The 23,920-nt window shown below is 44.8% G+C and overlaps 1 protein-coding gene across 3 annotated transcripts in view; it reads right to left on the bottom strand.

Annotated features, from left to right (window-relative positions):
• CCDC18 (coiled-coil domain containing 18) overlaps positions 1–23,920 on the bottom strand; it is a 1,483,839-nt gene that overhangs the window by 818,082 nt on the left and 641,837 nt on the right. For all 3 annotated transcript variants that reach the window (XM_086953919.1, XM_086953920.1, XM_086953918.1), the window contains one exon: positions 22,757–22,891. In XM_086953919.1, the coding sequence (XP_086810045.1) occupies positions 22,757–22,891 (135 nt within the window). The remainder of the gene's footprint in view (positions 1–22,756; positions 22,892–23,920) is intronic.

Below are 23,920 nucleotides of genomic sequence, written 5' to 3' on the forward strand. Positions count from 1 at the left end.
CGCAATATTGCCAAGAAGTGGAAAGGTGGAACTGAATTGAAATGCTTTGATTGGAACTCTGGTATGGATTGGTGTAAGCAAGCTGAGAGAGCGGTGTATGAAAGTAGGGGCTGTCCGGGGAAGTGAACCAAAATTTGGGCCCCATAGAATGACAGCAGAGGGTGGTTGGGCACCCCCTTTGGTGATACCTCCCCACTCGCGGAGGATATGGAAACACTATGATCTGGCTCCCTATGACCGCACTTCCACTGACATTTCCGGGAAAAGATGTGTTTGTTGGGAAGACCCCCCCTTCTGTATTGTTTGGTATTCATTTTTTGCCACATTTCTTATATTAATTTTTTGTAATATGTTTTTTTTGTGTTTATGTTAGTGATGTTATTTGATTTGTTCTTTTAATAAAAAGATTTTTTTTTTTAAAAAGCCACTATTATTGTTCTTCCAAACCCGGATAAAGATCCTACTTTAGTTTCTAATCATCTTCCAATATCCCTCATTAACCAAGAATTCAACATAAATGCCAACATCTTAGATAATCGTTCTAATGCTGCTACTTACGTCAATTATACAATCAGACCAAACATGATTTATGAAAGGTAGATTGGCTGCACATGAAACTTGTCTTTTATGCCATATTATTTCTTCTGTAGTGAACTCAAATGTCCTGTGGGTATGTTGGTCATAGATGCGGAGAAAGCGTTTGGTACTGTGAATTGATCATTTCTGTTTAAAACTCTGGAAAATGTTCATATTGGGCTCACATTTTTGAAAATGGTTAAAGCATTGTACTCAGCCTCCTCCGCTTCTATTTATATCAACTGAACTTTTTCTACTCCATTCAATTTATATAGTGGTACTCGCCAAGAATGCCCTTTATCCCCCTTTTATTTCCTATTGCCTTTGAACTTCTCTCATGTTGTCTCTAGATCAATCCGCAATATACTGGAATTGTTTTAGAAAATTCTGTGTTAAAAGTTTCTGCTTATGTGGATGATGTTCTGTTATGTGTAAATGACCCTTTTACTTCCCTGTCTATTATTCCTAATATTAATCACCATGTATGCTGAGAATTCTGGTTATTCTATATACATTAATAAAACAGATTTTTTTCCTACTAAATATTTTTTTACAATTCCACAATGATGGCAAATACAAACATTCTGAGGTCACCGTCAACACTAACTCTATTAAAACTACTAATGAAATAAACTGCTGAATAAAACAAACGATACATTAAACAAATGGTCATCCCTCCATCTAAATTGGTGGGAACGTAATGAAGTGGTTAAAATGATTATTACCCCCCACAAATTCTCTACAATGTATCCAAGTTACCATTTTATATGCCTTCTATAGAAAATGTTTTAAATGAATTACTAAGTTTATCTGGAACAATAAACCTGCATGGATTAGCGCTAAACTCTACAAATTCCCCAAAAAGAGGGGGTATTGGCTTACCTGATTTTAAAAAACATCATGTCTTATCTTATTGCACAAAGCTAATTATGGTTTCAAAATACTGATCCTTTCAATTCTCCCAAATGGCTTTTATTAGAAAAAAAAATCTTACAGCCATTTTCTCTACCTGCATTTTTGACAATGGCAAATACCAAGCTTGGCAAAATCTCACCTCTTGCCGCCTCTAAATTTACCTCCTATCTTTAGATAAAAAATGTGCTATTAATATTAAAATTTCTAAAAAAAACTTTCACCCTAACCTTTAACTTAATAAACATATTAATTCCTGGATTTCCTGGATTAATGCTAAGTATTTTTTATATTAATGATATCTGTCAAGGAAATATGTTTTATTCATTTGATGAGCTAAGCACCACCAATCTTACTTTCCTAAATATGAATGATTATGTAATACCATCCTCAATAGCTACTTTAATTCGCCACCTTCTGCTAAAATATCTTATATGGAGTTTTGTCTCAGCCTTTTTAGCCGGGCAGGACACAGGTTCTAAATTGTATAAAAACTCATCACTAATCCTTCCCCTTTTATGGTTTTGGGCCAAAATGGTCTTCAGATATAAATATACAAACATCTACAGCACAATGGAAATCTATTGGGTCATCTAATATTGCTAGTTATCTCCCAGCTACCTATGTACAAACTAATGTATATCTCTAATACCAATGCTGTTGGGCCCCAGATAAATTGTTCAAAGTAAAGTTGCTGAATACACAAAACTGTTAGAATAGTAAAACTACTTCAGGAACTTTACAACATATACTGTATGATTGTCAGATTGATTTTAAATATTGTACTGATGTCTGGATTATTATTATCCAGCCGATATAATTTCCTGTACTAATCTACACATTGTATGCTTTTAAAACTCTATTATGTCCAGCTGATAAAAAGCTTTTTGGCTTTCTTATTTTCACTGTTGTTAAATCAATTGCTTCAAATTGGAAGGATGCAAAACTATTATTACTTAATGCTAGATGGGAATGGACTAGTTTCCTTGGACATAGACATTCCTCATTAGTAGGTACTCATAACAACTGTACTATACTCATATCTAGCATGTGGCAAACTCTTGACTCATATTACCACTGTAGCTCATTATAAGACATATACTGTTTTATCTTGTATTTCTTATAGTAGCCCTTCTTTGTTTTCATGTTAGTAATCTGTTCAAAAGCACTGATGCAAGTTATTGTTCACATATTTCTACAGTAATCTTTTTTGCATGGCATTGACACTGCATTCTATTTAAAATCAATAAATATTTTTGAACTGTAGCAAGAACATCGCCTGAGGTAAATAACTAATTCTAATGGATACCATCTTTGTACTGATTTTTTATCTTCCGAAAGACTATCACATCAGTAGAAACATGCAAGGATAAATATGCTAAAAAGCGGTTACGTTATAAAACAATATTTTGCCGGATCACTTGACAAAAACATCTTTGTTGAGACAGGAACATATATGAATGGTGTGCAGGAGAGCCATGAGGCAACTTGACAAATGCCACCAAAGTGTACCCGAATCTGCAGTATTCTCTGTTGCAGTAATATTATATTCATGTCTGAGGTTTAGTTTAGTAGATCTGGGAGGCATAAGCCCGTTTTGATCTGGCTGCACCAAGTGTGTTTACCCTGTAGTTTGTTCGCTAAAGCTTTGGTTAATATTTTGGTGTCTACATTAAGTAGGGATATTGGCAGGTATGATTGACATCTTTCTCTTTGTTTCCCTTCTTTGTAAATAAGAACAAATCTCTGGAGAGTTATCCTGTGTGGTTTGGGTTATTTATCAAGTTCCTTTCTGTTTTTCAAATGCTGAGCCACGATAATAGCTTCCGCGCCTGACTCCCTGCCTCATATATCCAAATCTTTTTGGCGTGGCTTAACCACCTCCAAAAGTATTTCAGGGAGATGCTGTTGCTGCTAAACAGGGGTAAGCTTCCGCATTGTAATGTGGTTAATTTAAGTCAGGCTGGGGGTAATTTGTGCTGCACACAGTGTAAATGGTTTGGGCTGGTAGAACAAAAGGGTTGAAAGGCAAGACGGTTGGAACCTCAGCCCCATGGCTACCGGCAGAAAGCGGTTCGAGTTTTAAATGCACACTGATAAACATACGCTCCCTTATATTGAGCACACATTTGAGTTTTTCAGTTTTTTGAAAACACACACTCCAGATAGAACATCCTAACCAAGACTTTGGGTGGATGAAACCCAGAACTAGTGGATGATTTACCCGGGATAAACAGAGCAGGCAAGCGAGGGGGGCTAGCAGAGGTCTATCGCGTCCACATTAAAGTTCTAGGCGAACCCATTCTAATAAATGGTTATGAAGCTATGCTATTTAGCTGTAAATTACCCAATAAATCCTTATTTTATGGATTGCTGATCTACAGGCCACCTGAACCCAAAGCATGCTTCTTAGAGAAGGGTTACAAGATATTTTGTAACCCTGCATGCAATATTCTAATGTTACTATTTTAAGTGATTTTAACTTTCATCTAGAGAATAGCATTACTTGTTTATGGTTTTAATCTTTCTTAGCAGGTTCATTTGATTACACATAGAGCAGGTCATACCTTGGAATATATTTTTTCAAACAGATCTGACCTAAAAGTTGATGGGAGCCTGCCTATAACCTGGTCTGACCACAGATCCGTCATGTTTAACTTAGATTCAGCTTCCCCTACTAACATTGTGAATAGTGGTGTGAAATATGTAAAAAAAGTTCAGTCGTGGAATAAAAATTTAAATTAACAAAACATACCTGGCTGATAGGTTAGACAGATCCTTAAAATTCTGATATAACAGAAAAAAATGTACTCTAACTGGCTAAGGACAGCTATTACTAAGCTAGCGTTGGTCAAACCTGTCAAAAATGATAGAGACAGACCTTCTGCCCCCTGGTTCTCGCCACAGCTCAGGGAACTAAAACAAAAATGTAGAAGACAGTAGAAAGTATGGAGGGAAAATTATCTGCAAGAAGAAAAGATCAGATATAATGATATTCGAGATTATAAGAAGAAGATTGTTTTAGGGAAAACCAAATATTTCTTGGAAAAGATTGAGTCAGTAAAGAACTCCACTAGAGTAGCTGTTTACACCAGTTCAGATTCCGTTCAGTCCTTCCACAAATAGTAATATAATCTCCACTCAGACTTTCTGCGATCAATTAGCAGATTTTTTCAAAAACAAAGTCACGTAAATCCATGGTAAATTAAGCACCATTATTAGTTCCACAGTTACCATCTCAAAATCGCTCGGTACAGCACAGGTCAATACTACTTTCCATAGCTTTCCGCCACTTACAGAGGAAAGAGTAGCGAAACCTATAAGCCAAACTAAATCAGGGGCCCCTTTGGACCCCTGACTCCAAAAATGAGATAGTAGGACAGCCACCTCTCCCCTCACTACACTACTGAACACCATTTTGGACTCTGGACTCTGTCCTACGGAGTCAGTACAATTTATAGGTGACTAAAGGATGGACCATGGTCTTGTGGGACGCCACAGGAACCAAAATGTAACATTCTTCTCAGGGACTTCAGCATAGCAAAGCAGCCAGCAGAGACAGCTTTGACCTATGGCTCAAAAAACAGAGCTCAGTCAAATTTTACGGCCACATTTCTGGCAGAGAAAAAGGGGAAGGGAGAAGCCACCACCACCACCCTCCCCCTCTCCACCCCCCCCAACTCAGATGGCCACCAGCTGAGAAAGTCAAGGATCGTGCTTGTGCCAAAAGAGAGAATATCTATTTTGTTGGAATTAAGTTTGATGGCAGCTGGGGGCATGGCTAGCTGCGCTGCGGAATGGCCGCTTAGAAAGCGAGCTCCGCCGGCCGGGAAGAAATCCTGACATAATATAGACTTATAGCCCGCCGTAGCGGGCTATACCGGCTATTAAAGGCCCGCTGAATCGTTAAAGGCCCGAGCCGAAGGCGAGAGACTTTAACGAGACAGCCGGACTTTCATTGCAGGTATAGCCCTGCTACGAAGGGATATAAGGCTATTACAACATTCTGCCACAAGAGGGCAGAATGTTCTAACAAATTAAACAAAGGGATCTCGAAGCTTGAGGGGATATAAATCCCCTCGAGCTTCGAGAACCTTTGTAGAACATTGGAATGTTGCTCTGCCGGCCTTTACCGGCCCGTAGAAGCAGGGAGCATTCCATTGTCTGCAATGGAGCTCCCAACATTCCAATGTTCTAATCCTACATAAAGAGAGCTGTGGCAGCGTCCACAAACAGCTCGCGTGCTGCTGACTGGGCTGCGGTTCCGTCAATGTTGTTTCTGAGAGCTGGGTGCGCTGGGGAACAGAGCTGCAGGACGAGGTGCAGAGCAGCGACCAGCCTGCCGATCTGCCACAGCGAGGCCACACTGTAAATTGAGCCCGCAGCTACGTCGTGCGAGTCGACCCTGGACGGGCCGCTCGGCGGCGAAAATCCTGCCCGATTTCCAGCTTTGTCTGCACGTCTGGGCGAGGTCCCGCGTAGGTGCAGGGGACTGTGTTGAGACCGCGGGAGTGAAGGCTTGACCTGCATTAAGTGCCGGGAAACATTCCCGGAGGCCGCAGCCGCCATTTTGTGGTGCAGGGACGGAGGCCCGGGTTGAGACGGACAGTGTCATTTGGTGAGTTCATATTGCCCCAATCACCGCGTGCTGACTAGTCGGCGATTTAGATGCTGTAAAGTCACTTCAATGCATGCATCTGCTAGGGGCTTTGCATGTAAATGCTGCATGGGACTGACACTGGGGATCTGCCTATCTCAAGCAACTTAACCCTCTTAACTCGCCCATATTGGTACACTGCAGCATGGGCTGTGTTGGTGATGACGCCTGTGCCTGCTGTGCCTAGGAGACAAAACTGCCACCCTTAAGCGACACGTGGGAATGTCAACCGAGTGGCGAAACGAGTGATTGCGCTGTGTGTCGAGGGCGGACTGTGGAATTTGAAGTGGAGTCACAAAACAGGCCCCTTGGTCAGCTTGCCCAGTTACCCAGAGTCATTTGATCCGGCTTCAATCTACCCACACTGCATTGACGCCAGATGGGGCGCAGCTGATCCCTGGTCGACTCACTTGCTGTGCTGCTACCACCTCACCTCTGGCGACTTCAACCCAGTGTTGCGGGATCAGTGTTGCGGGCTTGGGGACTTGTTCGCCAGGTCGTAATTTGCTGAGGGACATTTTATATTCCTTAGACACGTGCCGAGGGAGAGTGGCCTTGCGCAATCCACTGGATGCTGGTACCATGGGCAAGCCAGATGCAAAACAGCCTAAACTGAATTTAGAAAACGAGCACTCTACAAGGCACACAGATCAGGACCTGGACACTCAAGGGGAGGCTACTCGTGCATCATCAGCGGAAAATCAGGGAGAGGATCTGCGGACCCTGATGCTCGAGATGCATTCTAGCTTGCGCAACATAGACACGAAATTGGATACTTTAACCGCGCAACTAGACTGTGTCAAGACGCAGGTTGCCACGCACAAGACCAGATTGGATGGCCTAGAGAATAGGCACACAGAGTTTCATGAGTTTCAGGTGGAAACCAAGGAACAATTGTTACATATGAACAAGCTGTTAGGAATCATAAGGGCCAAGAACGATTACTTGGAGGCGAGGTCTAGACACAATAACCTCCGGATTACGGGCATCCCGGAAACCACTGCCATCTCAAAAATGGAAACCTTTGTGACTGATCTCCTACATGAGATCTTTGACCCTCATTTGTCAGCAGTCTTTGTTGTGGAGAGAGCCCATAGGTCTCTAGGACCAAAACCTCCTTTCAGCGCGACACCCAGGCCAATCCTGGCTAAGTTGTTGAACTATCAGGATAGAGGTCTTATTTTGGGCTTGGCAAGGGAAAGAGGCCAAATTTCCCATAAAGGTAACATCCTCTCCGTTTATCCTGATTTTACTCCGGCTTGCAGGTGGCGAGGCGCGAGTTTCTCCCTGCCAAGCGCATCCTTATGCGGGCCCAGATCCCTTATTCGCTATATATATCCAGCCAAATTGAAGGTCTTGCACGATGGCACCGCCCACTATTTCACGGATGCAAAATCTGCATTGAAGTTTGCCAAATAAATAGGCGGGAAAAAGGCAAAAACCGCAGGTGCTGCTGGGGGTACTCTAGCGGGTCATCTCAGTGACAATGACTGATCCGTCCCTTCTCCTCTGTATGTCCTAAGTTGGTTCTGCAATAACTAGTGTTGGAAGTGTTGATCCCACTTGTACCTGCTAGTTATCTCTTTGTGCATCACTCTGTTGCTCCCACGTCTTTAGTTATTGAACTTCTGCAGGCCCTGAGGCCCATGAACATGTAAGTTACTCCTAAATCTTGTTAATTGCTGTTTGCTTCTCCGCAGTACTCCGGCCACCCTGTGTGAGCAGGGAAGCATGCCGGCTTTACCTTGCCCTCATGGGAAGTCTCCCTTCATCGCTTTGTATGTTGTTCTGTGTTAGACTTGGGTTGGGTATGCTGCAACCTGATTGGGGGGTTGGAGTGGGAGGTAGGTGGTGGGTTTGGGATGTTTCGTTAGTTTTCGCTAGCATGATGATACAGATTGGATTGGAGTATAAGACTGCTGTGAGTTGCAGGTGTGCTATCCCGATGCGGGAGGTGTATGCGTGCATACCGGACCACACACACTAACGCACTGAACGTTCTTACATGGAACATTAGGGGTTTAAACGAGAACAGGAGGGCCAGGCTTGTCCATGCTTATCTGTCCCGGCACAATATTGACTTATGTTTTCTCTAGGAAACACCTCTAAATGTCCAACACTCACAGAGATTGCGACAGCAGGTGGGGTACAGTGTACTCATCTATTTACTCCAACGATGCTCAAGGATGGCCGTGTGAATCAGGAACGGGGTGGACTGGCACGAAGAGACTGCACTGGTTGATCCGGAGGGGCGGTTCATTTTATTGCATGGCAAACTGTGTGGCATACCCCTAGTCTTAATTGCAGTGTATGGCCCAAATGTAGATTCCCCGGAGTTTTTTCGTGGTATCTGGTCCAGAATCAGAGCAACAGGTTGCACTACGATATTGTAGGGTGGTGACTTCAATGCCGTACTAGATGACAACATGGACAGACATGGCACGTCTCGCTCCCTGCACCCACAAGCGTGCGCCGCCTGCAAGAAATTATGTCCGATGGTGAACTCCTTGATGTGTGGCGGATACAGCATCCGACAATAAAAGAGGGGACGTGGAGGGGAGGAGTCGCACCAGCGACCAAGATGGCCGCTTGAGCAGCGGCTCCGCCGGCCACCACATCCTGACTTGCCATCCGGCACAATATCCTGAGCCCCGTCCCTACCATCTGGTGGGGGACCCGCTCCTGAGCCACTGGGCGAAATTCCAAATGATTTGGGCGCTCGGATGACTTCGTCTGGAACTTCTGGGGCCTATTGGGTGCGCCACCGGGGCCCAGCGTGTGGCACTGCCCGCTTTGGAGTTCAACAACAACGGCGAGAGGGACCGGAAGTGTGCGGCTCAAATCGTTCTGTGGAAGTCGCGTCCCACTCGAGTGGCTCTCGGACCCCCCTCTCATGCCAATTGACTCTGCACATCTACGCCACTACGGAACAACCTGTAGCTGGGCCGATTGCCCTTGCGACATAGGGGTTCATTCAGCCGGCGGAGTTGGTAGTCGCACAGAAACTGAAAATGGCGGCGAGGGGGGATCCCGAGAAGCTACCTCCAAAAACGCTGAGGAACTCCAAACCGGTCCAGTCCAATAGACTGGAAAAGTACAGTTTCTCCAAGGGGTCCCCGGTGGACGAGAAACACACGCAAGTGAGTGGCCATGAGGAGGCCCCGTCCGGGGCAGACCCAACATTGAAAGACCTGATGGCGGCGATCACCGGGATTCAGTTATCCCTTGGTAAGATGGATGCCAAGCTGGACACTGTCCACATCGAGGTGGGCCTAATCCGAGCAGACCTGAATAAAACCTCCGAAAAAGTCAAATCACTTGAGATTAAAACATCGAGTCTCAAGGACGATGTGTCGGACCTCCAGCGAGAAGTGAGAGAGTTGAAGGAGTCTCGGACCAAATTTGCTCGGAAGCTGGACGAGTACGAAGGACGGGTGAGGCGCAACAACGTCCGAATCCTGGCCATACCGGAGAGATCAAAGGGGCAGACCCCGGACCTGTTCGTGGAAGACCTTATCCTGAACCATTTAAAACCCAAGGGTCTCAGCAACTTTTTCACCGTTGAGGGCCCACAGAGTACCAGGTGGCCGCCCGAAGACAGGGGCGCCCCCTCACCCGATGATTGTCCGCATTTTGAACTTTCGGGACCGAGACACTATTCTGCAGACTGCGAGATCCTCTGGACCCCTGGCTTATGAAAATGCATCTCTCCTCTTTTTCCCTGACTTCACCCAGGCTGTGCAGAAACAAAGGCAGGGTTTCATAAACATCAAAAGACGGCTGCGTGCCTCGGAACTCAAATACTCCATGTTGTTCCCTGCCCGCCTTCGGATAGAACGCGATGGTAAAGCCTGGTTCTTTGATCACCCAGACGCAGCATCGGACTGGTTGGACCAAATCCAGGGGCCTGATACCGAAGGCGACACCCCGATGGACAATGAGGAACAATAATCCCGTGTTGGTCGTTGCAGTTGGACAGGGAGGCAAGGGAGCTGGTTTGATGGAGGAGATCTCTTAATCCCCGCTGACTTTGTTAATATTCTGGGGGTTTTATTGGCACTGATGGGGGTTCATATGCAGGTTGGGGTGGGGTGAGCTGGTGGCCTGTTTTAAGGTCCTCCTCCGTTTTCTACGTTTAGATATTGTAGTTAGTTTTGGGGTGACAGGCACACTGCTGGTTGGGGATGTGCACAAGTTGCATGCAGGGGTGCAGGGTGGGGGGGTCGGGGGCTGAGTTGTGGGGACTTTTGTTCGTTGATTTGTGTTTTGTTTATGACCTATGCTTGCAATGGATGTCGCGTAATGTTTTAGGATTTTCCGGGGACGAATATGGCATCAGCTAGGCGGGGTTTGGGTGTGTCGGTCCTCAGCTGGAATGTGAATTGCCTGGGAGATAAGATCAAACGTGCGATGGTGGGACAGCTGATCAGGCGCCGGTTGCCAGATGTGGTCCTACATCAAACATCAAACTTAACCACACATCAGACTGCAATAGCACAAATGTAGTCTATTGTCTTAAATGCCCGTGTGGTAAATTGTATGTGGGCAAAACTGAACGAACACTAAAAATCAGGCTCACAGAACACAAGAGCAACATTAGGGCTAAGAAGAAAAGCACCCCAATAGCCATTCATTGGGAGGAGAATCACCACAATATAGCACAACTACGAGCTCAGATTTTAGAGGTAGTACCTAAAAAAGATGGCCAAGACAACTCGGTCAGGATACTACAGCGTGAAATACACTGGATAGACTTTTTATGGACAGGAACCCCCAATTGTTTAAATGATCGGATAGATTTGGGATGTTTTTTATAAGACATATGGTCAAGGTTTGACAATATATTGCATACATAGTCGTTGATACTATAATCCTCTTATACATCATAACATATTGTGTTATATTTCCGATATTCCATGAATGTTTGTATTCTATTATTATTTTTCTAAACAACAGTTATATGTGAACTGGGTTCAAGTAGTGTTACTTATTCTCAATTGGTACACTTGGAATAAATAATATATGTTAGGGTGCAAACAAATGTAAGACACAGTGATGTCTTTGTTGGGAACTGATATAAGTACATCAGTATATAGGGCACCATGTCTTCAGAATATTGAATCCACTCAACTATAAGTTATTACGGATTATGGTTGTTTTACTTACAAGAATATGAGTTGACATTATAGTTGGTTTGCAATTGATTTAATTTGAAACCATAAACTAATGTTTGTTTTCATATACCTGTATTCCTACGTACAAAAAATTTATAGCAATGATGTTTTCTCTGTAAAAATGGTTCAATAACAAAAGTATGAAGTGAAATTAAAAAAACAGAATGTGAAAGTCTACATAATTGCAAGTCATTATCAATTCATTAGAATTTGTATAAAAAGAGTTGGAAAAGGGTCTCTTTTCCAATAGGAACAGTGCACGCTACAAGTAGGTTCCACCTACTTAATTTTTCTGGCTACTCCAAGAGACTCATCTCATGGGAAAGAGATGTATGGCGCTACACAGGGGTGGGTATAAATTGGTTGCCCACGCCGGTTTCACCTCAGGCTCCAGAGGGGTGGGGATATTGGTCAAGAATTCCTTTCCGCTCACCATACAGGCTACCTGGTCTGATAACCTTGGCCGGTATATCGGGGTCTCGGGGCTGTGGGAGGGCAGAACGATTACGTTCTTTTCAGTTTATGTACCACCCACATTGCAGAAAGACACCTTCCGTGACCTGAGGAGGATGTTCTTGTCGCTACCCATTGGCATCATGGTGATTGGGGGGTGATTTTAATGCAGTCATGGATGGCGAATTAGATATAGATACCCCTCCCGTGTGTTACCTCCCTCTAGTAGGTGGTTGTCGGAGTTTGTTACGGGTATGGTGGATGGGTGGAGGCTTCGACATCCCGTAGACTTGGAATACACACACACATCTGCGGCACACCACTCTTTCTCTAGAATTGATTATCTGCTATTGCCTGCGTCTCAGGCGGCATTCGTCCAGGAAGTGCGCCATCTGGCTAGGGGAGTGTCTGATCACTCTCCGATATGGTAGCAGTTGAAAATCGGGCCGGACAATGTTGCTAGGGTTGCACCAATTAGTGCTTGGCGGTTGAGAGATCCCGCCACCAAAAAGGAGCTGGTACGTGTCACCGATAACTACTTTAGCGAGAACTCGGGGACAGTCGAATCTGACTGCTCTCTCTGGGAGGCCTACAAAACAGTTGTCAGGGGGGAGGCCCTCTCCCTAATCTTTGGGCAGAAGAAAAAGAGCAGGGCGGAAATTGACAGGGTCGAGGCGGAGCTATTGGCGACGGAAAAGGAGGTCTCCACCACCGGGGACCCGGACGGTGAACATCGCCTTAGTCTCCTCCGGGCCGAGTTTCAACACCTATCACAAGAGGGGGCGAGGGAACAACACGCTAACACACAAAGTTGAGTCTATGAACATGGAGACAAGGCAGGGAAACTGATAGCGTGGTTGGAGAGGGGAAACTGGGGGTCTCATCTGGTCCCGGAGGTGCAGATTGTGGGCTCGGGGATCACGGCGGATCCGCAGCTCATAGCGGATGAGTTTGCCAGATATTACGAGGAGGTTTATACCTCAGCAGGGCTGCACACGGTGGAAGAGAATGCTGAGGTCATCCGGGATATCCGGATGCCCGCTCTATCGGCCGAGGATCGGGAATTTATGGATTCCGATATAACAAATGACGAGGTCACGATGGCCATCCGCGGGGTACGCTCCGGGAAAGCCTCGGGCCCGAATGGTATTCCTGTTGAACTTTATAAACTTCATGCTGACCGTATGGCTCCTTTTATGAAGGCCATGTTTCTTGAGAGCAGGGAAAATGGCATGCTTCCCTATGACCAGCGTATTGCCAACATTGTTGTTATATATAAGGATGGTAAGCCTCGTCTGGAATGTTCTTCCTATCGCCCAATCTCTCTCTTAAATGCGGAGCCTAAAATTCTGGCCAAACTACTCGCGAACCGGCTTGTGAAAATTATAACTGAACTGGTACACCCGGATCAGTCCGGTTTTATGCCGCGCCGTAATACCGCCCTTAATCTTCGTAGACTCCATGGGTAGTGGCAGGTTCGGGTCGCATCCATGAGCCAGCGGCGCTTTTGTCGTTGGACGCTACTATGGCGTTTGACAGAGTTGAATGGCCATATTTATTTGCGGCGCTGGAGAAATTCGGGTTCGGCCCGGAATTCATACGATGGATCCGTTTCCTGTATTCTGCGCCACTGGCCCGGGTAGTGGTAAACAACCACAAGTCCCGTGATTTTCAGCTTGGAAGGGGCACCAGACAAGGATGTCCCCTCTCGCCACTCTTATTTGCTCTGGCACTGGAGCCACTGGCGGCCTGGGTACGATGGGATAGATCGATCAAAGGGTTACGCTGGACTTCGGAGTGGGAGGACAAAATCTCGCTCTACGCAGACGATATCCTGATGTATCTGACCACCCCCCGACAGTCCCTCATTGTCTTCATGGATATCTTGGCGATATACGGTAGATATTCGGGGTTTGCCATTAATTGGAAGAAATCGGTCTTATATGTGTTGAGCTGCGAACCCCCCCAGAGTGCCAGAAACATGCACGGTAAGGGTGGAGCAGGTGGGCTTTCGCTATCTTGGTATTTACATCTCCCGGGACCCTAAACAGCGTTTTGATGCTAACCTTGTTCCCGCCTTGACCAGACTCCGCCGGGATATCGCAAAATGGAAGGAATTGCCACTCTCCCTACTGGGCCGTGCGGTTCTGTTAAAAATAATGGCGCTACCACGGTTCTTATACGCTTTACAGAACTTCTTTGATCCCGTGCCTTCCTCTTACTTCAATGAGATAGAATCACTACAGCGTCAGCTTCTTTGGGCGGGGAGGCCGCGGATTGAGTTATCTAAATTGATGCTGCCCTGGTATGACGGTGGGATTGGACTACCCAGCATTAGGAAATACTACTGGGCTTACCAACTGGCCCTTATTAATCACGCGATCTATGACTCCCCGGCTGACCCCGGGTTCGCAATGGACCGAGCTCAGTTGCCAGGGGGTGAGTATACCCGGGTGTTGCATGCCAAGCGAGGTAGGTTCCCACTGATGGGTCCTGTGTCGGCTTTGGCACGGGCGTGGCATAATGCCAACCGTGCCCTCCAATGGGAGGGTAGGATAACTATGGACTCTGAAGCCTTGGCCAGCCTGTGGAAGTCGAAGGGTTTCAATCGCTGGGACCTAATAGGTATCTCCCAGATTAGAGACATATGGGGCAAGAAGGGTATATTGACCTTTGAGGAATTGCAGGCCAAACACCATTTGAATGAGAGTGAGCGATTTCGATATCTGCAAATCAAACATGCCCTGGCGGAAGCTGTCCCTCGTGATGTGACGCCGCCGGAGGCCTCCCCGCTGGAAGATAGACTCCTGGATGGGTATCTCCCCACCAGACCGATCTCTCTGGTTTACAAAAAGTTGGTCAACCACACAGAAGATCCTCTGGTGAGAGTCCGTGAGCAATGGGTGGCAGATGGTTTGATTTTGGATGATGAGAATTGGGTGGAAGCTGTGTCATCCCCTCGAGAAGTGGCGATCTCCATGAGACTTCGGTTGGTACAACTTAAGATTCTCCAACGGTCCTACACCACGGGCCCAGGGTTGTGCCGAATGGGGCTCGCCTCAAACGCAAACTGCCGACGGGGTTGTGGTATGTTAGGTACCTTCATGCACATTCTGTGGGAGTGCCCTGACATCTAGAAATACTGGACCAAGATTCATGAGAAAATGACTGAGATGTGGGGTGTACAGGTTGCATTGGAGGCACCCCGCTGTTTGCTGAATGTATGGGAGCATACCGACCTTTCGACTCATGGCAGGCTCTGGGTAACACTTGCCTGTATGATTGCCAAGCGCAACATTGCACAACTTTGGGGGGCCGGTCGAGCAACCCGAGTTCGGAAATGGATGGATGACCTTGATTGGTGTATGTTTCGAGAGAGAGCTGTGTATGTGGCCAGAGGGAGACCCCGCAAATGGGGAAAGATATGGGATGCCTGGAATGTATACCGCAGAGATATTTGCACACCACCAGAGCCTGATACAGTAAATAAGGACACTGAGGCACCTTGAACCCAACTGTGATACTCCTACATGATACTGTACCGCTGGAACGCTGATTTGCCGAAACTGTATTGCAGATGTCCGTTGCACGATGGTCTTGTTTGTTGTAATTGTCTACTATTTTCAATAAAAACAATAAAATTTAAAAAAAAGAGAGGACGTGTATTTCTAGTCACCACAATGCTTGGTCCCGACTGGACTACTGGTTAGTCTCACGGGATATTGCTACCTGGACCTCGGAGGTCTCACACCTGGCGCGCTCCCTATTGGACCAATCCCCTAGTTTGCTTAGATTAGGTCTCCCAGGTACGTTTCCCCGTGCTTTCACTTGGCGATTACCCCCTCGTGCGCTATTAGACAAGGCTTTCAAGGAAGAAATCCGCACCAACATTACTGAATATTTTACTCTTAATGCTGGCTCGGTGGACACAGAGGCCTCATTATGGGAGGCGTTTAAGGTTGTTATTAGGGGTCAGTGCATTGCTAGGAAAGATGTGTATTGAAAGCCATTAGGGGTACCATTGCTTCCCTGGAAGCAGAGATAAAAGATCTTGAGAAACAGTTATATTCTACAAATCAGCTGCGCTCCTAAAGGCCAAATAGTTGGAATTTGCTGAAGAGTCTCAACGAGAGAACAAATTCCTGGGCAAATACGCAGAGGCGCGTAGGTATGGGGAAGGTGACAGACTGGGCCGCACACTGGCTGGTATGATCCGTCCATCCTGGTCCGCCACGTTTATACACAAGCTTACTACCACTAGCGGGGACACTATTAGAGGACACACCGAAATCCTGGATGCATTCTCTGCATTTTATTCTAACCTATACACCGGCACCCAACAGACATGCCCTGAGGGGATGCAGGACTTTTTAGACTCAATTGCCCTAGTTTGGTTTAATAATACCCATAGAGAATATATGGACCTCGCCATCACAGTAGAAGACGTAGCACAGATTATTAAAAGTCTACCGCTCGACAAGGCCCCTGGGCCTGACGGCCTGACTACCTCGTTCTTTAAGACATATGTGGAAGAGTTGGCATTCAGGCTACTAGCGGTTTATGAGGAGGCGCTGGAGGAGGGGGTTCTTCCCCAATCCGTCGGGGAGCCATTATTGTTACTCTATTGAAACCAGGGAAGGCAGATACAGAGGTGGACTCCTATAGGCCGCTATCTGTGATAAATGTAGATGTCAAAATATACGCTAAGTTACTTGCCAATAGATTGCAACCTTTACTTCCCATTATAGCGCTCCCTGATCAATCGGGGTTTATCCCTGGGAGATCGACCTCCCATAACTTCAGTACACTCTTCTCGGTGCTGCACTATCCTCATCCAGAGGTGAGAGCTGCCACCATTTTTTTTGACCCCACAACGGCGTTTGATACGCTTGAATGTCCCTATTTATTTACTATCTTAGCGCGTATGGGACTGAGCCCACTCCTCATAAATCGCATCCAGCTATTATACACTCTGCTGATGGACCGGTTCAGGGTGAACGACTTGCTCTTCAACCAGTTTTCCATAACGCGGGGTACTAGACATGGATGCCCTCTTTCGCCCCTGCTCTTTGCCATAGGTATGGAACCCATGGCCACCTGGATTAGACAACACCACACAGCACGGGGCATCGGTTTTAGCACACGGAGCTTACTTATTTCACTCAATGAGGACGATGTGACCTTGTACATCCTAAACCCTGAGGAAAATTTAGAACTTGTCCTGAGAAAATGTATTCGATTTGGCTGCCTTGCTGGTAATGCCATCAACTGGTCAAAATCAGTGGTATTCCCACTGACTGATGGTACACACTGAATAACATCTGAATCCCCCTATGAGGTTGGAGGCCGAGGCAGTCAAATATCTGGGAGTGAGGCTGAGCCGTGACATGCAAGAGATATGGAATGATATGGAATCTAAACTTTGGTAGGGCAACCACTTGGCTGGAGGGTGGTGCTCTGGTCTAAGCTGCCAATATCTATTGCAGGTAAGATAGCATTGGCTAAAATGGTCATATTGCCGAAGTTCCTTTATTTTTCTGTAAATGTGCCCATTGCGCTGACTCAACACTTTTTCACTACCCTTAGGTCGCAGTTGCTCACCCTGGTTTGGGCTGGTGGTCAGGCCAGGATTTCCTGGGACAGAGGTGATGTAGACAAGGCGTGCACTGTCTGTTGGGCATGGAGCGAGCTTCGGACAAGAGCAGCTCTTCCTTTGTTATATGCCCCCTCTATACCTGTGTCCAAGATGGTGTAGGCAAGACCCTTGTTACTATTATGGAGCTGCACACATTCTCAGACCTTTACCCAGATGACATGTTTAGGCCTCCCCCTGCAGGTTCTGCTGATCAGGCTACGCTGTTTGCCGAGCTCTTTTTGTACCATAAGTTGCGTGCGGCATGCCGAGCTCTCTGGGATGGATTTCCTGCTGCTCCCCCATCTTTGCCTGCTTAGGAGAATGTCTTGAAATCACCCTCCACCCGCAAGCTGGTCACACGTTTATATACCAAAATGCACATCCAGGAGTTCAGCCCAAATCTCTTCAACACTGGAACAACGAGCTTTCCACCCCGCTGACAGAGGAACAATGGGAGTTCTGCTGTAGACAGCTAACTGAACAGTCCCCAAACTACAGGCCCCACCTGATTCATTTAACATTTTTGCATAGATATTACAGGACACCGGTCAGCCTACATTGTATGAAGCTTAGGGAGGATGAGGGCTGCTGGCGCTGCAGATACTCTCCTGCTTCCTTTTTACATGTTGCTTGGGACTGCCCGCGAATTGCGGAATTTTGGCTAGAAATTTTCACTGCGGTAAACCAGATAGTTTGCAGAACGGACGCTCCTTCCCCAGCACTGGGACTTCTGGGCTATGTTAAAGATACAATACCAAAACATCGCAAACTACATGCTCTCCTTCTACTATATGCCAGAAGCCAGGTTGCTATTTGCTAGGGACGTAGAAGGGTGCCCAGTATTAAAGACTGGCTGACTGATGTCACTTATGGTCACACACAACTTAGCGTGTTTTGGGAGCTAATGCCCTCATCTTCGAGGCCACGTAACATAAGGGAACCATTCCTGGATTGGGCCCGAAGTCTGCCCGAACCTCCTAAACTCATCTCCACTGAAGACGGTTAGTTCTGAATTGCTTACCTGTGCTGTTGCAACCTACATTGTCATGATATGGTTTCTGAACTATGCGCTTTTGATATGATGTGCTTGCCCGCACCTTCTTAATTGTTTGCTCCTGATGATTCATATGTTATTCATAGCTTACCTGTTTGAAATTGATGACCGTGACCTTGCCATTGCGCCATTGATTACTGAACTGTGCACCCTGACCGCCTGATGTGGATTTTTATGCTTTGTACTCCAATGTATTGAATCAATATTTCTCCTATAATGCTGTGATCTCATGCTGGTTAGTTGTGTGTTGGAACTTGAAGTTCCTATTTTTCATATTTGAAAAATTAAAATAAAACAATAAAAAAAGTTTGATGGCAGCTTTCGCACATCCAGTCGCCTACTGCTTTGAGGCAATTCTTGAAGGAAATGGGGCGTCCAGTACCACATCCTGGAAAGAGAGCAGAAGCTGTGTTTCATTAGTGTACAAGATTACCTTCATACCCCATGATTCAACCAGCTGAGCTTTAGCCATGGAGTCCAGGTAGACATTGAAAAGCCTGGGCCTCAGGGGAGAGCCCTGAGGCACCCCATACTTGAGGTATCAAAAAAATGGAGCAAGAAACACTGCCTGAGATCTATCCTCCAAATACGATTTGATACAGACTAGCGTGTTCCCTTGAATACCAATCTTCCCTAGTCTGTTGAGCAGAATGGGGTGCGTGATCATGTCAAATGCTGATGACCAGTCTAAAAAATGACCAGTGCTGATGCATCCAGGTTGAGTTTGAGCTTGATAAATTCCAATAGCTCCAGTAAGGTGGACTCAGTGCTGTACCTTGGCCGAAAGAGTGTCTGGGAGTGCATGATTAAAGTCAATAAGGGCTTTGTGGAAGCTGGCCCTGTTTGGGGAATTTCTGTGAACAAAACGGACTTCATTACAACTATGGGTGGTTGTAAGCCAATAACCTCCCCTGCTCTGTGGACCACAAGTGCAAAAGAAGCACTTTCTCTTTGGTTGACCACGCTGTGTGCCCAGCTCAGTTTTTGCAGATTTATTCAAACCCACCTGAATTCTGTGGTTTCAAATAAAGTCCTTCAGGGGGGAAATAGGTTATCTACCTTCTCACAGTTGTTGAAGCCTGAGAATCAGGCTCAAGTATTACTGGGTGGGCCTTGGAATTTTCCTAGCGCAATATAGGCCTGGGGTGGTCCAACGTCAGTTTGAGACTGGCATCAGAAACTGGTCTGCTACAGGTGTCAGTGGAGTTCATGGCAGCACTACAAAGGAAGGAATTGTCGTGGACCCTGGGACCAGAGTTGAAGCCTGGACAGGGCACATGCTGTGCTGATGAAGATTAAGCCTACAGAAGTGCAAATGTAAGCTTCTGCAGCTTTGGGTGGAGGAGGGAGGGCCAAAGGAACACCAGAGGGAGCTGGCTGTGTCTTAATCTGCAATATGGCCTCTGTACAGGCCACTATGTGCGAGGTGATGGAGGTTTGAAGACGGGCCAGGAAATTTTGGCATGCGGAAACCAACTGTTGAACAGGCTAAGACTTGGAGTGGATAGAGGGGGACTGAATCCCGCTTGCATTTGAGGTGTACTTTGAATTTCAACACTTCCTCTATGACTTTGATGAGGACCAAGATTTAGCACAGGATTGGCGTCACGACCTGGAACCAGACCAGACCCACAACCTCTTCTAAGGGTTGGCAAACATATAACTTCATCTCCTGGGGTCTGATCACCTTTGGGTGCATCAGGGCACGTTTCTTAGGCGACATGAGAAATGACCGGAACCCAGGCAACAGATACATACACTTTGGGGTCTGTACTAGACATCTCATTTTGCAGTCATGGCACAGCCAGAACCCGGTGTTTGGAGGTGCAGAAAAAAGGAACATATGTCAGCTTGCAGGAGTGGCACCTTTGTGAGGATCTGCTCCCTCACTTCCTACAGTGGTGCAAGGAGATCATGGAGCGGCGTGATACCACCAAGTGGTGTGCAGAAGCTACTACAAGAAAATGTCCAAAACCAGTCTGATGTCTAGAAGTAGTCTAAAGGGGAGCAATGTGTCTTTGGAATATCCGAAACATAGTCTGAGTGCTTAATGAATTAAAACAATATGCTGTAAAGCAAATTATGCTAGGATGAATTCAACATATGAGATGCATGCTTGATCAAAGAACTAATGTTAAGAAGAATACAATTCATATTCTTCAGAATTGGAGATGGTTAGCTTTTGAAGAACAAAAGTATTTAGAGCACTTGCATAGTCATCTTTGAGTACTTGCCTGCAAATCTGCAGATGCTGAAAAGAGAAGGAAAGCGCCAGGGAAGAGTTTCATAATCCAGTTTTTTTAAAAATTTGAATGATACTATGGGAGAGAGCAACAAGCATCAGTTATTGAGCAAAGATTGTCCCAGAAAGAATGTAACAAGGACAACCCTTTGGTCACACTTAAGGAGTCAAGTCTCTTTTAATCCACAGGGGCACAACATTACACAGCAGCAGACCACAATGTTTCATTACATGAAGTCATTTGTATGGGGTTAACATCTTAAGCCAACAGCAGTAGGCATAAGAACACAAAGAGATAAAGGTGGAAAGAGTTTCAATAAATTAAAGGATCCAATGAGTTCTTCACTGCATCTAGGAGAGTGGATTAGAGAGAAATCAGATACCTAGAAGCTCAGTCACTATTCAAGAACCTGACAGAGAGCATTAATTAGTTGTTCTCAAGGGTCCTATTTATGTGTCAATAACACAATTGAGGTAATATGCTCCTTGATCTTCTCCTTGGGGCTTTAAGTCCATAACAATCCAAGCTGAAATGTAAAGAGAACTTGAAGTAACTGGCACCTGTAAAGCAGTATTGCACTTCAATGCCATGAGTGTACTCTCTGTAGGACCTGTTGATGGGATCACCCTGGTCTCAGCAGGCCAGGGCTGGAAACTGGTACAGGACGAACAGTTTCAAGGAACCTCTGGGTGGGAGATCTAGGAAAATGATGACGACTTCATTTCTTGTTCTCCTTAAATTATTTTTGGCAAGGTTAAAATCAATCCAAATACCATGGATTATTCAGTGCATTTGTTAGTAGATTCAAGAAAGTCACTAGAATATTCCTTCGTAGGGCTAGTACTGCAAAGGGGAGATTTGGCAGGTTGCCTTTCTGCTTATGCATAACATGGCCTTGAAGTATCAGGTGTTTAGAAGAACAGAATGAACCAAAGACAGAGGGAGTAACTACACTAATATGTGCAATACTAGTATACTGTCTCTCAACCTTCAGGAATTTATCAGCAGCCTCCTTAACCACAGGGTTATCTAGTGCCACCAAAGCACGAGGACAGCTTTATGATTTCAAAGATCTCAGCGCAAGGTCTGACTTGAATAAGCCACAAAGTTCTAGACAAAATCTTTTGACTGAGGAGCTTAAATGTATTTATTTTTTTATATATTTTTTGAGAGTTCAAATCATGGTACAATATAGACACTTATGCATAAAAAAAAAATAGAGTGCAATGTACATACGATCCCAATATTACATTTAGCAACCCTTCAAGAATACTTAAATACATTAGACTATAAACAATAGGCTTAATACAATTAGAAAGCACAGATTCTATAAATAAAGTCGGATATTGCACAGTTCCCCATTCCACAATAGACAACTATATATCATAAAGTGGCATGTGCATACATTTAGAATTAAATTGAGGTAAACAACTAAACACCTACATTTATATTGAACAGATGTTTCAGACCATTAATTTCCCATGGGTCCCCAACATTTCTCAAAGTTCCCTAAGAGATCCCGTTCTTAGCGCATAGCATCTTTCTAATTCTTTGACTTTACACAATTTTGCTCTCCATGCTTGGAACGAAGGTATATTTTTACTACGCCAATTTTGTAAGAATAGAGATATTGCCACTAGGGAAGATATATATAGGCATTCTTCTTGCGTATTATTCAGCGTTTGATTTGGAGTACTTCCCAGAACTGCAATATAATTGTCGATAGCTATAGATTGGTCAGTGGTACTTCTAAGATATTTTTCAATTTCCTCCCATAGGTTCTCTATTTTGGGGCAATTCCAAACGATTTGTACCTGAGGAGCTTAATCTTGGCAAGCTTGGGAAATTATTACAAGTTTGATGGAGTAAATATGGATTGCCTTGTGCTAGACAATTAAAGAAAAAGTTGAATTTTAAAATAACATTGTCTTCAGGTTTAACAACGTTGTGGCTGTTATGGATAACGGTAGTAAATTACTCTCTCTATTTTTCACAATAAAATTATTTCCATATGCATTATCCCAAAACAGCTAGCTTTAATAATGTTTTTACCAGTTTGGTATCAGTTAGCTTTTGATCCACTGAATCAATTTTCCTTTGTTTGAACACAATATCTTTCTGTAATGCAGACATGGTGTTTTCTTGCTCTTTAATATGCATTTGCTTCTTTTCCAGTTGGTCTTGTAGCTATAAAAAGAAAATCTTGATTACTTACAATGATCAATATTTTTGCCAACATTAAAAAGTAGTACATTTATTTACTAGTTAATTGTTAATAAACAGACATGCCTTCCCGTGTGACTGCAAATGTACTCTATGGTTCAAATGGTAATTCAAATGCTCAACATCATTTTTTAAGTTCAAGACATTTACTTATTTATCATCTGAGATCTGGGGCTGCAGCCTCACATAAATATAACATGAAAATCTTCATGCATTCACTGACAATTAACAATAGTGCATCATATATTATAACCCCCTGCCTAAGGAAAGTGTCATACTAGGTTACCTTTAGAAACTCTCGTTCTTGTGGATGCTACAAGGCCCTGCAGATATTACATTTCTGAAATTTAAAAACCACCAGTTTGGTACCGAAAATTCTTGTAAAATATTTGACTTATTTCTTCTTTTTATGTATCATGGCTGGCGTTCATTACTTAGGTCCGCAGGTGCGGATTGCTATCGCCCAGATGAAATATCCCAGAATATAAATACTGTTGGCACCCTCATACCCTTCAATTACCCGATATTTCCCTTCTTACAAATACATTCTTCAAATTGGTCTGCGTGCTATACTGGCACTCCTTAATACCGATAATGCCACCTCGTTAGCTCGGACTTGCACAGTTTACAGAACCTAATAGACAAATGTAGTGTTTTTATGGATGCAGTGGATCTGAAGGTTAATTGTAACAATACTTTTTCTATGATTTGTGGCCCCTGAACGGCCAGTGAATGCTTGCATTTCATCAAAGGGGTCAAAATATCTAGGGTTAAAATGTTTACATATCTTGGACTTCATCCCGATATTTTAGTTAGTATGGGCCATATGTACGAAAGTTCGGCTTTGCAAATAGCGAATCAGTAGAAATGCTAATAGGGAAGCGCAAAATGATATGTATGAAAAAGTGTATTCCTCTAATAGCGATTTCTACAGGTTTGAATCGCAAATATGAAATCGCAATTTAGGAAGTAGCAAAAATGCGATTTCCTAAT

The sequence above is a fragment of the Lissotriton vulgaris genome, chromosome 1_1 (assembly GCF_964263255.1).
Source record: "Lissotriton vulgaris chromosome 1_1, aLisVul1.2, whole genome shotgun sequence".
NCBI lineage: Eukaryota > Metazoa > Chordata > Amphibia > Caudata > Salamandridae > Lissotriton > Lissotriton vulgaris.